The following is a 14671-nucleotide window of genomic DNA, read 5'->3' on the forward strand; positions in this document are numbered from 1 at the left end:
ATCCAATTCTGAAAATTTGAATAGGTCCATTACGTCATTTATGATGTGTGTGCAAAATTTGAGGTTAATCGGACGTGATTTGATAGGTTTCGGCGTGATTTGTAGAATTTGGAAATTTCAAAGTTCATTAGGCTTGAATCCGTGTGCAATTTGTGATTTTAGCGTTGTTGGATGTAATTTGAGGTTTCAAAAGTTCGTATGAGGTTTTAGGAATTTTTGGTGTATTTATTTGAGGTCCCGGGGGCCTCGGGTGAGTTTTGGATGCTTAACGGATCGAAATATAGACTTGGTAAAATACTGAAAATGCTAGTTTTCTGTCACTGGTTTCCTTCTATGCGATCGCGTGAGAAGGTTCGCGATCGCATAGGCTTGTTCGGGCAGAGGTGAGATTTGTTCTATGCAATCGCGTGAAGGCACCCGCGATCGCGTAGGCTTGTTGAGGCAGTGTTGATTTTTGTTCTTCACGATCGGGTAAGGTCAACCACAATCGCGTAGGTTGGGCCAGTATGTGCTACGCGAATGCGTGGTAAATGTTGCGTTCGCATAGGGGAACTTGACAGGAAGCTGGGCCACACGTTTGCTCTATGCGATCGCGTAGAGCTGGGATCTTGTGCATCGCGATCACGTAGGGTCTTTTCTGGGAAGTGGAAAATTGTGCTTCGCGATCGCGTAGAGAAAATGACTGGGCAGAGAGTTAAAGTTCCGAAAATCCATTTTTGCCAATTTGAAGTTCGGATTGAGGCAATTTTTGGGAGATTTTCAGAGAAAACAACAAGGTAAGTGTTCTTAACTCAATATTGGTTAAATTACCCGAATCCATGGTTGTTTTTAACATTTAATGGGTGAATTAAGTTGGAAATTTTAGAAAATCCTCTTGGTTTAAATTGAAGATTTGAGGGTCAAGTTGAGGTCAGAGTTTGGTAAAATTGATATGGGTAAACTCGTGGTTGAATGGGCTTTCGGATTTTGTAACTTTAGTCGAGTTCCGAGATGTGGGTCCCACGGGCGATATTTGAGCTAAATTTCGGAATTTTTTGAAAAATTAGTATTTCCTTATGGAATTAATTCCAATAAATTTTATTGACTAGATTCGAGGCGTTTGGAGGCCAATTCACGAGGCGAAAGCATAGCGGAATAGAGCATTACACTGTTTGAGGTAAGTAACACTTCTAAACTTGGTTCTGAGGGTATGAATCCCCAAATTGGTGTTATACAAACTATTTGGAGGTGACACACACGATAGTTGACGAGCGTGTGGACGTGAACCATAGAAATTGTGACTTGAATAAATCCTGTGAAGTTGTAAAAAAATTAAAGAATCATGTTATTATCTGAACATTTTCCACGTGTTAAAGAAATTGAGTTGAGCCTTTTATTAAAGATTATATTTAGGCTACGTGCCAATATTTTTGGGACCCATGGGGCCGTGTTGCTGTTGAATTAATTATTTTAAAAAATACATTTCACACTCGGTCATATTCGTCCATTGTGAGGATATTTATGGGATTGAGTTGCGCGCCACAGCATGCCATATTGGCTTTATATATGTTATCATTAAATGGTTCGGGGTTGCCAGCCTGCAGCCAGCCATAATAGCTTTATACATTATTATTATTATATGGATCGGGATTGCCCGCCTGCAGCAGGCCTTATAGGCTTTACTATTTTATGGATCGGGTTTGCCTGCCTGCAGCAGGCCTTGTAGGATTTATTATTATAAGGATCGGGATTGCCCACTGCAGTATGCCATAAAGGCTTTATATCACGCTTGGGCTGAAGGAGCCCCTCTGGAGTCTGTACACACCCCTAGTGAGCGTAGATAATTATATATATTCGGGATGGACTTCCCAATGCATGAACTTGCCTTACTTATTTATATGGTGTGATGAACTTTCCCTGGACATGGATCTTATCCGTATCGTTTACATTGGGGATAAATTACCCCAGGCCTAGATTGGCCTTATACGGTACTGAGTGACTGACTGTCAGTCGATGCGTATATATATACGGGACGGAATATCCCTGGGCTGGAATGGCCATAAACAGTACTAAGTGACCGAATAATTTGTGACCAGTATTTACATGAGGCCTTTCTACTGAGATGTCATATTCCTCATATCATGCAGTATTTATCCATTTCACTTGTACTGAGTTTAACTGTTGAACTTGAAAGCATGCCTACATTTTTGTATCAATATTTATACTGGACTGTACTTGCGAAGCTCGTCACTACTTCCAGCCCAGAGGGTAGTCTTGTTACTTATTGAGTTGGTTGTACTCATACTACACTCTACACCTCGTGTGCAGATCCAAGTGCTTCCGGATATGACGGCTACTAGATTTCGGAATTACTTCTATTGGAGACTATCAAGGTAGCTGCTTGACATCCTCCTTTCTTGTGGAGCGGGCCAAACGCCTCGGCAGGATAGATGCATCTATGGATCGTGTCGCACGTCCCTCGACAGTATACACGAAACTCTGGATCGGGTCGTACTGAGTTTAACTGCTTGTTAAGGAAATTATTGTTATTCCTATAAATGAGGCTAATTGATAAATTGGAAATTTATTTGAATTGAAGAAATTTAATTACTTCTGTTGATTCAATAAAATTAATGTTAACTCTGTGAATCACGTTGATATAATATATTTCTATTTTCATGATTATTTAATATAATTGACCCATAGTGAGTGTCAAAGTCGGCCATCTCGCTTCTACCTCTTCGAGATTAGGCTTGATACTTACTGGGTACACGTTGTTTTCGTACTCATGCTGTACTTGCTGCACATTTTATTGTGCAGGTACATATATGTCTATACGGCCTTGTGGGCACAGAGGTGTGGTTAATAATTGTGGGGACATAGGTGAGCTGCATTTTGTATTACGATCCGCATCCAACAGAGTTTGAAGGATATTATATTTTCCTGTCTGATTTGTATTCTGGACAAATGTTGTATTTTATTTTAATTCCCTAGTAAATGCTCATGCACTTGTGACACCGGGTTTTGGGAATGGTTGTGAATTATTTAGAAATTTAGTTGCTAAAAATATTTATCATTTACTCTATGAGTTTTATCTTTATTATTTCATTGAAGAAGTTTTTGATTTCAAAAATATTACAATGGGTAATTAAGCTAAGTATATATTGTTGTCTTGCCTGACAGCGGTGTCCGGCGCCATCACGACCTTTAATGAAATTTGGGTCGTGACAGTAGTAGAGAGAAGAAGTACGACTCTTATGGAGATGTTTAGATTAATGATGAGTTATACAGATTTATTTCTTTTTTCGTTATGGGATATGCCATAGAAACTGCAATTACATTCTGATTTTAGTTCTTTCTAAGTCAGTATCTTGGACCCCATAGAACTGTGGACTTAATGTAAGTCCGGTCTGTAGTGAGTTTGCATATGGAATTATCCAATATATATACTGAAAGGGAAAACGGATAAGATAAAATCAAGGATGAATGTTTGCGCATTTATTGGATATCCAAGGGAACGAAAGGAGGTTTATTTTATTTTTCTAAAGAAAAGAAGGTAATTGCCAGCACAAATACCGGTTCTCTATAATAGGATTATTTAATAAACTATGTTCCTAGAAGTACATTGGTTTTATAGGAACTAAGCAAAGAATTAACAAATGAATCATCTGAAAATTCAAACGCTCAAGAACATACAACTCTATATGTCGGAATTGACGTTCTATTGCATTTAAGTAGTGGGAGAAACGTTAGTAGTCAAAAAGAAATTTACTACCTCCAAGTATTGGGAGTGATGTTGAGCAAAGAACACAACAGGAAGAAGTCATTAATATTTCAATACCGTAAGGTAATGAGGATAATATTAGTAGTACTTCGTCGTGGTGGGAGAATAGTAAGGAAAATCATAGTTTGGTATGTACTCTTGGGAGAGTTTCATAACAAGATCCCTAAAGAGCTTAATACGAAACTAGTTAGTTACGACAAAGCACTACTAGACAAAGATTGCATTTAAAAATAACTTGACAAGTTCCTTTTAGCAAAAGCTTATTGGCATAGACTTTTAATAGTCGTGCAAAAGGATAGCCGTGAAAGTTATAGATGCATGGTTATGAGTCTAAGTGTGAGATTGTTAGGGCATATACTATTAACCATGCATATAGATATAGTATATTCTAATACTTCATTATCATGGTTAAAAGTTTAAGTGGGAGATTGTTGGGATATATACTATTAATCATGGATTTGGTTTAGATATAGTATTTATTATGGAATAATTGTTTATTAAATTTTAATAAAGTTTAAATAGATCATATGTTCGTCTGTGTCCTTTACTTATAAAGTAGATGATTTAATGTATAGAGTTTAGCTTATACACGGAAGATTAAATAATCGGTTCTTATAAGTATAAAGATTATGTTCACAGTCTAATGATGGAATTGGACTAACCATCAAGAATGATTGTAGCACAATATTAAATATAATTTATCTTGATTATGGGAATGGTTTAATTCCGACTTCTTGTGCTAGTACATTTTGGAAGTATTGAACGGACCAAGTAGAGATAAGTATTTTATATTGACTTAATAAAATAAGTTCTCTAGCCATTAAACGTACTTATATTCTTAATCTTGATATAATTATTATTAGTTGTGTATATTATTTATTGTTTTGATTTATTAAAAGGCGAGATTCTTTTGTGGGTCAATATGCCTGGTAAATTGGACAATGATGATATACATTGGCGAAGTAATAGTTAGTTGATGGAATCCAAGTCTCGATCTAGAGATTGATGATACACGTTTATGAAAGCTTATAAGTTTTCATGTGTAAACCCTGCAGGTGAATTTTGTATCTGTCATATGAAATAAGTTAAGCGAAAGTATAAAGGAAATAATCAACGAATTAAATTATCAGTACTTTAATTTATTTGATTAGTATCTGAATCTTAACATGGGGAGTTAAATAAGGTTTAATAGAAGAATTTCGAAATTGAACTGAGGAGTACAGTTACGAATAGTTAGTGGAATAATTCATAATTTATTATGATAGCATTAATTCGAATATTTCAAATTAAGTCCATAATAGGAAGTCTCGTTAATTAAATATTGCTGTTTCTATTGTGAGTGAATAATTAAGAATTAAATGGAATTCTATTTCCTAGTGGAAAAAGAAGACCCAACAGGTTTAGGAAAAAGATTTTAAACCCTAAAACCTGTGGCTATATAAATGGGGTCTTATTCCATAAGGAGGCAATTGTTTTTAATACACGGTTTTTCTAGAAGAAATTCGCCCACCACTACTATAAATTCGGTAAAAACCGACAAAAAAAATCCGACCAAAACGCGACTATTTACGTGTGAAATGGAGGATGATCTCGTGGAAATGGAGGATGATCTCGTGGATGATTTCGCTCTTACTTGAAGGCTCTTTTCTCAATCGTGATCACGCTTCAAGAGATAAGTGTCGATATTATGTTCCATTAAAAACTGTGATTATACGTTATCTATATTACATGCCAGTGATCCTGATTATTTGTTTTCGCTGTTCATACCTGTTTCCCATCAAAATCGCCCCCCTCCCCTCTCCCCAAAAAAAATAAATGATGGAAATGCCGCGTGTATTAGATTAAATAGAACCTATGACAGACAGATTCCCAAATTATTCTACTGATCAAAGAAACCTTTTCTTTAAAGGATAGATAGTCTATTCAGCCAATAAATTAGAGCTATATCTATCTCGTGAAGTAAGAACCTTGTTTCCATGCAAATATACTTGTACCTATCAAAGAAAAACTATAAACAACTTGAAGTTTCAGACTAGTATATTAATTATTTTCTTACTGAAACAGGTCATACTTACACGTATATCTTGGAATTACCAAATTCTCTAAAATGAGAAAACACAGGCTAGCTGGGAATAACTCTCCATTCCCTTCACTAAATTCTATATATGCGACTGCTGCCCCATGTGCTCTTCTGTCCCTCACCCCTTTCTTAAAAACTTAATTCTCCTCTGCGTTTCTCCAGGCATGTCCAACTCAATAACCCTAATCAAGACAAACCCTAGCCAATTACCTTATTAATGCCACCCTACACATATCTAGAGAGGAAGTCAATATCCAACCGATTCAATTTAACTCAGTACTTCGGACATTAAACCAGAGGCGGAATCACGATTTAAAGCATACTTATTACCGGATTTTAATCTTTTTGATTATTGAATTTTAAATTAATAATTTACACATATGAAATTAATTTCGTAAGGCAAATATAAGGTTTGAATTAAAACTATTGATTTTCGCCAAACTCGCTTCTTACACTCTAGAGCCTCCACTACATTGTGTGTGTAAAAATCTACTAAATTCAATAAAATATTTAAGTTTGATTCATAATTTGAAAAGTACATGTTTAGAGCTAATACATAACCTTATAGATTGAACACATCAAGTTTTATAAATTTCTGGATCTGCATATGCACACATATATATAGAACTTTTTCGAATCCAATGTAACTATCTTCTTTCCATTTTGAAATATGCCCTTCTCTCAACACATTATTTTCTTTTCCCCATTTCGCAATCACTCCATGACATACCTCCCAACATTAAAAGCATGCAGAAGAAGAACAGAGAAAAAAGAAGAAAAACAATTAATGGTAAGAAACAAGATTACAATTGATGTATACATGGAGTATATTAAAAGATAGAAGCTCGAATACTAGGTCTAGGCATAGGGTATAGAGAGGCACAATTTTTGAATTTCTTAAATTCTCATCCTTCATTGTATACATTTATTTCCTTCATTCCTTATCCTTAATTACATGTAGGAGTAGGTGAAGAAACCTAGCTATAATAATTATACACTCAGAGGTACAAACAAAAAAAGGCTTAGTTAAAGACTAAAATCAGAGTCATGATATGATAATATTCTTTTTGGCGATTAAATAAAAGTATATACATGATACTTAAATGGATTGATTCCTTGTAGTTGGTGGCAATTTTGGAAGGATTGAGAAATACAGAGGAAAAAGTGGGAGAAGAGAACACAAGTATATGGCTTTATTATGCTGAGAGGACACTAATCTTAACTGTAAAAAGTTCTGAAACAGATCTCTGGTGGGTGATGATAATAGTACAAGGAAAAGGGAATCCATGTTGTATTGTATCTGACTTATATGTACCCTTATTAAAAAAGAAAACCTAAAAAGCTATACTGTCTGCTAGTTTTATGAGTTAGTTTTATATTGTACTGACAGAATGTCAGTGAGGTATTGAATGAGAAAATGAGTTTACTGCATTCCAATGCAGTTTTTAGTCAGTTTCTTCACCCCTTGTACCCCACATAAGTTGATCAGCCAAATATCTTAAACCACTCTATTAAGAATCTCCCCTCTGGACTCCAAATACCCAACTAAGGGTGTGTTTGATATGTGGAGAATGCTCTTCGGAATAAGTCATTTTCCGGTGTTTAGCCATGAGAAAATATTTTGCAGTTAAAACATTTTCCATCAAATGGAAAATTTGAATTCTATCACTTGTGGGCACAAATTGTTTTCCTTTGCGATTATATTAACTTTTAACTTTATATTACTGGTTTAACCGTTAGACATTATTATTAGTCTCAAAATATTATTCCGTTCCTAAAATTTGTGAAAAATATAGACTAATCCGCAGGCGGGAACGAATTATAATATTATTACCAATCACTAAAAAATGCTTTTTCTAGAAAATATTTTTCACTATCCTACATAACACCGTAAAATATTTTCCAGAGAATAAGTCAATTTAAGAAAAATGAAGACCTTCTTGATCCTTACGCCACCTTCAAAACATTGAACTACCAAATTAGAAGTGAGATCTTTCTTTGTTATGCTTTCTCAAACTCCAACATCAGTGCAGTTGTAAGTTGTTGATTCTCAGCATAAGAAGCTAATCCACACTTATTGCATTTAAGAAACTCTTAAAGAGAAAACAAAAAACTAGAAAAAGGTAGATTCTCAAACGCAACCCTAAATATAACTTTCTAATAATAGTCAATCAGTTTGTAAACTTGTATCATGGTCTGAAAACTCGACAAGTTTTCCCTCTAGACACCTAGAATTCATCGATCATGTTGTCTTAATTTCTTCGAGATCTATACCTATGCAAATAGCATTTGATCCATAATCTCAAAATTTATGTAAGTTACACACATATAGTGTTTGACAAAAGACCTTTCTCATGTTTAGAGAAATATTTGAAGCCTTTCATAACATCCTTAAGTCATTCTTACACTCTGCAAGTTTAGCTTAAAATCAGAATGAAAAAAAAGTGAAAGAAAGAAAGAGGAGGGAGAGTGTAACATACAGAAAGAAATGAACAAGAGATTGTGATCATCATAGGAGTTGTATTTTTGTAGGCAAACCAACTTTTGCAAATTCACTTTACCTTAGAACTTTCAAAGCCTCAGCTCAAGATCCAATTCCTCTATGGCACTAGGGATCCTTTCAAGTACTTCTGATTGGGGACGACACCTTTCCATTGAACTTGTTTTAGGGAAAAGATTTGCAAATGAAGTATTATTTTCCTCATCAACTCTCCTTCTTTTGCAATTACTAATTGCAACATGGTCTTGTTTAGCCCTAGAGCTAGGGTCTATGACTTCTAGATTCCTCTCTTCTTTCTTGAAATCTATAGATTTCAACTTTTTCTCCTCATGATTTTTCACATTTGAGAGACGAGAATATTTGTCAGCCACCAAGTTTGACCATGAAGGAGGGGATGACAACTTGTACTTGTTTTGTTCTTGGACAATTGATGAAAAGGAAGAATGAGTTGCTAAGGTCTTTTGAGAAGAAACCCTAATTGGCAAAGGATCAGAATTAGGAGACGTTAAAACTCCAGGGTCAGAGTCAGCATTAGGGTTGTACATAAAGGTACAAATTTGAAGAGAAGGGTATTGAACATGGCTATTATTGTGATGAGGAGGAATAAATACTTGATGTTGATGATCACCACTTGAAATATTAGATGGAGGATTTTGCTTCATTCTTGCTCTATCCCTTCTATGCACATTCATATGACCACCTAGAGCTTGAGCTGACCTGAATTCTCTTCTACAAAAGCTACAAGTATAAGATCTTGGTGGCCATATACAACCTCCAAGAGCTCCAGCTGCATCTTCAGCAAAAGCTTGCTCCTCCCACGAATCGCCATATGAAGAAGGATTATTTGATAATGTCATGTCATGTTTTCTCTTTGCATTCATCCAATATCTTGCTTGTTCCATTTCACCTCACAATTTTAGAATCAAGGGATACACAGAGTTGGAATCGTCCTTGTTTGCCCAAGATTTTGTCGCAAAAAGAAAAAGCTACAAGAGAATAATATTGTTGGGAAAAGATGAAGACATTTGATAGAAGAATATTGAGCCAAAAGTTGTTTAAATTGGGGAAGAGGAAGGTGGAGTGGTGGGTACTCTAGAGACCATCTCATGCAGCTACTCTTTTGGTTTTTAGCAGTCTTCAAATAAGGAATAGTAGTGGAAGGCCAACATTAATACTGTGCATTACTGCAAAGATTGAAGTTTTATACACTTATGTTAGAAGTATAAATCTTTTAAATTATTACTGTAATTATTTTTTCTACCTTCCGCGAAAAACATAAATCCCTACCGTAACAGCAATCTATTGTAAGGGTGGAAACATTTCTTAATCTAGTGGGTGGGGTCCCCATATGACCTTCCTCTACGGCGAGAACAGTCGAGTGTAAACTACTGTGAGAAGGGGGGGGGGGGGGAGGAGATGTTTGTTGAGATAAAACCCGCAAAAGAAAATGAAAACGAAAGTAAATGTATGCTGTATATCTAATAGTGCTAGCAAACCCTAGAGCTAGGTTTTCACATTTGTAATCTTGGTTTATTCTTCAGCATGACGAAAAATAGATTCAGGTTAATAAGTCTTTCATTTTTGTTGGCGGGGAACACATGGGAAATGATGTAGAAGATGCCCCTTAAAAAGAATTTATGTTATTTTTGCTGATCTCTTATATTATTTTTTATTAATGTCCGGTGAAAAAGATTATATAACTAAAGAAACATTTTAATGGACTACAAAACCAAATCTCCCGAGATAGATTCGTACACACGCGAGTTTTATGTAGTAAATGACAGGAATATTGACAGTCACATTATATATATATATATATATATATATATATATATATATATATATATATATATATATATATATATATATATAAGAATCACGAAGGCCAAAGCTGTCAAATTTGGGCAATGAGCAGAATGCAACATTGCTAGATGAATAGGCGCAGGTTTGAAGTCTCTAAGTTCCATGCCCTTGTGACTTTTCCCTTGGTAACACAACTTAAAATATTAAATCACGTTGAAGTAGATAACAAAAATAGAAATCAGTTAAGTTTGTTCCTTTACATTGGTATACGATGAAGGAGAATTTATTAGAGGTGATGATTAGATTTCGTATGAGTACAATTGAGATTAATCAAACATAAGGTAAGCTCTTTAAGCAAAGAAACATGCTAGAACAAGAAATTAACTTGTTTAAAAAGATCAGATTAAGGGAAAAAAATAAAAAAAAGCCTTCCCTTAAGCTTTGTTTGGTTGATCCATAAAATCCAAATTCAAAGCATGCAAGTACTTAACTTTTACGGATATAAGATAAACAATATTTGCATCCTTGTAATTTAAATGCAATATTATAGTAATTGTGATAGGATAGGTATCCAGTACAGTTACATTCAAACTCTTTTATTTCCTTGTACATACCTTATCAATAATAGGAATCCTCAATGAAATAAAAAAGCTAGCAACCCCTCCTTTCTGAAGGTAGTTTATGTATTTGTTTCTCCGGTCCCTCGATTCCTTTAGATCCGACGGCAATTTTCCTTTCTGAAGGTAATCTATGTATTTGTTTCTCTAGTCCCAAGTCAAGCTTGCCGAGTTCACCTAGGCGTGACCTTCCCTATCACTGAGTTCATCAATTGCATTACCGCTCCGGAGTCGAATTCGCTGGAGTCGACTCACGACTCTAGATTAGCCAACGCATCGGCCTCATTATTTTCATCTCGAGGTACATGCTATAGGGTTCATTCCTTGAATTGGTGTAAGGTCACTTGCAGCTTATCCAAGTATCTCTGCATCCAGTCCTCTTTTACTTCAAACGTACCGTTGACTTGGTTAACGACGAGGAGGGAGTCACACTCGGCTTCGATCACCTCAGTCCCCAGGCTCTTAGCCAGTTCTAGACCAGCAATCATAGCCTCATATTCGGCTTTGTTGTTAGTCAATTTCACGGTTCTAATAGACTGTCTTATTACGTTACCCGTAGGTGGTTTTAAAACGATTCCCAACCCAACCTCGGGGATCAAGGCCGGTGTAAAGTCAGCCACGAAGTCTGCCAAAATCTGAGATTTTATAGCAGTTCGGGGTTAGTACTCGATATTGTACCCGCTAATCTCTACGGCCCATTTGGCCAGCCGGCCCGAGAGCTCGGGTTTATGTATAGCATTTCTTAGCGGGTACGAGGTCACGACACATATGGGGTGACACTGAAAGTATGGTTTTAATTTCCTAGATGCACTCAATAAAGAGAGTGTTAATCTTTCTAAGTGTGGATACCTTGTTTCGGCATCGCCTAGAGTTCTACTAACATAGTAAACAGGAAACTGCGTATCTTCTTCTTCCCCGACCAGGACACTACTTACCGCTACCTCAAAAACTTCCAAGTAGAGTTATAGTTGCTCGTTCGCCTTCGGAGTGTGAAACAAAGGAGGGATCGATAGCTACTGTTTGAGTTCTTCCAAATCCTGGTGGCATTCTGGAGTCCAAGAGAAGTTATTCTTCTTCTTTAATAATGAGAAGAATCGGTGGCTCTTGTCTGACGACCTCGAAATAAACCTGCCTAATGCGGCTATCCGCCTGGTCAGTCTTTGTACTGCCTTGAATTTGTCAACTATGGTGATATCTTCTATGTCTTTTATTTTGTCCGAATTGATCTCTATTCCCATGTTGGATACCATGAAACCGAGGAACTTGCCCGAGCCGACCCCGAAGGCGCACTTTTCTTAATTCAGCTTCATATTGTATTTCCTCAATAAGTCGAAGGTTTTCTGCAAATGCTTCAAATTGTGCTCTGCTCGCAGGGATATAACTAACATATCATCAATATAAACTTTCATTGATTGTCCCATTTGTTCTTCGAACATCCGGTTAACTAGGCGTTGATACGTGGCACCCACATCTTTAGCCCAAACGACATTACGTTATAACATTAGGTGCCAAAATTAGTTATGAAAGAAGTCTTTTCTTGGTCATCCGGGTCCATCTGAATTTGGTTTTACCCGGAATAGTCGACGAGAAAACTCAATATCTCGTGTCCGACCTTCGCATTGATCATTCGGTCGATATTAGGCAAAGGAAATGAATCCTTTGGACATGCCTTGTTCTGGTCCTTATAATCCACATACATTCTAAGTTTGTTTCCTTTTTTAGGTATGACCACTATGTTAGCTAACCAATCAGGGTATTTAACTTCACGGATGGAACCTATTTTTTAAATTTTAGATACCTCGTCTTTGATGAATGTGTGCTTGATTTCGGACAAGGGCCTCCTCTTCTGTTTGGCTGGGTGGAATTTTGGGTCCAAGTTTAACTTGTGAGTCTTCACTTCCGATGAAATCCCTGTCATATCTAAGTGGGACCAGGCAAAATAATCGGCATTAGCTTTAAGGAAATCAATAAATTATTTTTTGAGCTCGGGAGTTAAACCCGTGCCCAGGTGTACCTTTCGATATGGTAGGTACTCAATCAGTATGACCTGCTCCAATTCCTCGATCATCAATTTAGTGGCATCGGTATCATCGGGTGATATAAAGGATCTTGGGACACTGTAATCATCCTCCTCGTTCGCCACGTGCTCCTCCTAGTTTTTCGGCCCGGTCAGGGTCAAGATCGTTGATTGCTATTTGGTTTCCTTCTTTTCGACTAGCCCTTACTTTTTGATGTCAAGACCGCGGGCATCGATATTACTTCCTTGACAGTGAACATCTCCTTTGCGGCCGTTTGTTCCCTGTATACCGTTTTGATTCCTCCCATAATGGGAACTTTCAACGCTTGATGTAGGGTTGAAGGCACCACCCTCATGCTGTGAATCCATGGCCCCTCGAACAAGGCAATGTATCTCATATCCTTCTCGATCACGTAGAATTTTGTTTCCCGGGTGGTCCCGATAGTGTTTACTGGTAGAGTTATTTCATCCTTCGTCGTCTAGCACGCCATGTTGAACTCGTTCAATACTTGTACTGGCGGTACGATTTGGTCCAATAATCCTAATTGCTCAACGACCCTCCATCGGTTAGATGAGCTACCTGGACTAATTAACACACGTTTAATTCGAGATTTATTGATTAGTATGGATATTACCAGTACATCATTGTGAGGTTGGATGATGCCCTCGGCATTGTCGTTGCTGAACGAGATGGACCCCTCGGGGACGTAATCCCGAATGCGTTTTCCCCTTGTGATAGAAACTTTGGTGCATTTTATCATTGGCCCTTGTGGGTTATCCACTCCCCAATAATCATGTTGATCACGTGTTGAGGCTCTCCCTGCTCAATCTGTTTGTTGGCGTCCCTATTTTTTAAATGAGTTTTTTCTCGTTCACTTAGGAATTCCTGATGGTACCTGTTGTTGAATAGTCAAGCCACTTCCTCCCTTAGCTGTCGACAATCTTCGGTCATGTGACCATGGGTTCCATGGTATTTACACACCAAGTTGTGATCCCTCTGTGCGGGATTGTGCTAAAGTGGCCTAGGCCATTTGGTCTCATTGATGCGGCCAATGGCCGACACTATATTTGCAACGTCCACGTTGAAGTTATATTCCGATAACCTCAGGGCTTCTCTGCCCCCAAGTGATCTGTTGAAATCATTTTTATTTATTAGACCCCGGTTGCTAGGTCCTTGATTGTTTCTCCTGTTGTTCCTAGTTAGGTGGCAACCGGGGCCGTTTCCCCTTCTGTCCGAGCTATATGGCTGACACCGATATCGAACCGGCCTTGACTCCTTATCCATGTTCTTTTAGATATGTCGTTTTCTCTATTGGGGTAAACATACCCCGATCCCTCCCCCCCTCCCCCCCAATTGATCGTCGTCGACTCTGTTCTTTGACTGATACCTATTATGGACGTCGGCCCAAGTAACCGTCGGGTACTCCACCAAGTTTTGCTTCAATTGTTGAGAAGCAACGGAACTCCGGGGGTTGAGCCCTTGAGTGAATGCCTAAATGGACTAGTCATCTACGACAGGGGGCAGATCTATTCGCTCCATCTGGAACCTCGACACGAATTTCCTAAGCATCTCATTGTCTCTCTACTTGACTTTGAAGAGGTTCGATTTCATCATCTCGACTTTGATGGCGCCAACATGGGCTTTAACGAAAACATATGCAATCATAGCAAAATGAATCAATAGAATTTAGAGGAAAGCTATGGTACCATATCACCGCTCCTTTGTACAAGGTTTCCCAAAATTTCTTCAATAACACCGATTCGATCTCGTGGTCTTCTAGGTCATTGCCTTTAATTGCGCACGTATAGGAGGCACTACTAGAAATCCGGGAAAAACCGTCCAAAAAAACTGACCAAAGTTGGTCGGTAATGGCCAATAAGCGTCCAAAAT

The 14671-nt window shown here is 37.4% G+C and overlaps 1 protein-coding gene across 1 annotated transcript; it reads right to left on the reverse strand.

Moving 5' to 3' along the window:
• Window positions 1-8177: 8177 nt before the first annotated feature.
• Window positions 8178-9524, reverse strand: LOC107781261 (uncharacterized). Its single transcript, XM_016601941.2, has one exon. It carries the CDS (start codon window positions 9243-9245, stop codon window positions 8415-8417), a length of 831 nt encoding a protein of 276 aa, XP_016457427.1. The 5' UTR covers window positions 9246-9524; the 3' UTR covers window positions 8178-8414.
• Between the last annotated feature and the right edge of the window lie 5147 nt (window positions 9525-14671).

Source organism: Nicotiana tabacum, chromosome 2 (genome assembly GCF_000715075.1).
Source record: "Nicotiana tabacum cultivar K326 chromosome 2, ASM71507v2, whole genome shotgun sequence".
In the NCBI taxonomy this organism is placed as follows: Eukaryota; Viridiplantae; Streptophyta; class Magnoliopsida; order Solanales; family Solanaceae; genus Nicotiana; species Nicotiana tabacum.

What these genes read in the sequence shown, in the direction of transcription:
- LOC107781261 (XM_016601941.2), bottom strand. Translation starts at nt 9,245, where the DNA reads ATGGAACAAGCAAGATATTGGATGAATGCAAAGAGAAAACATGACATG.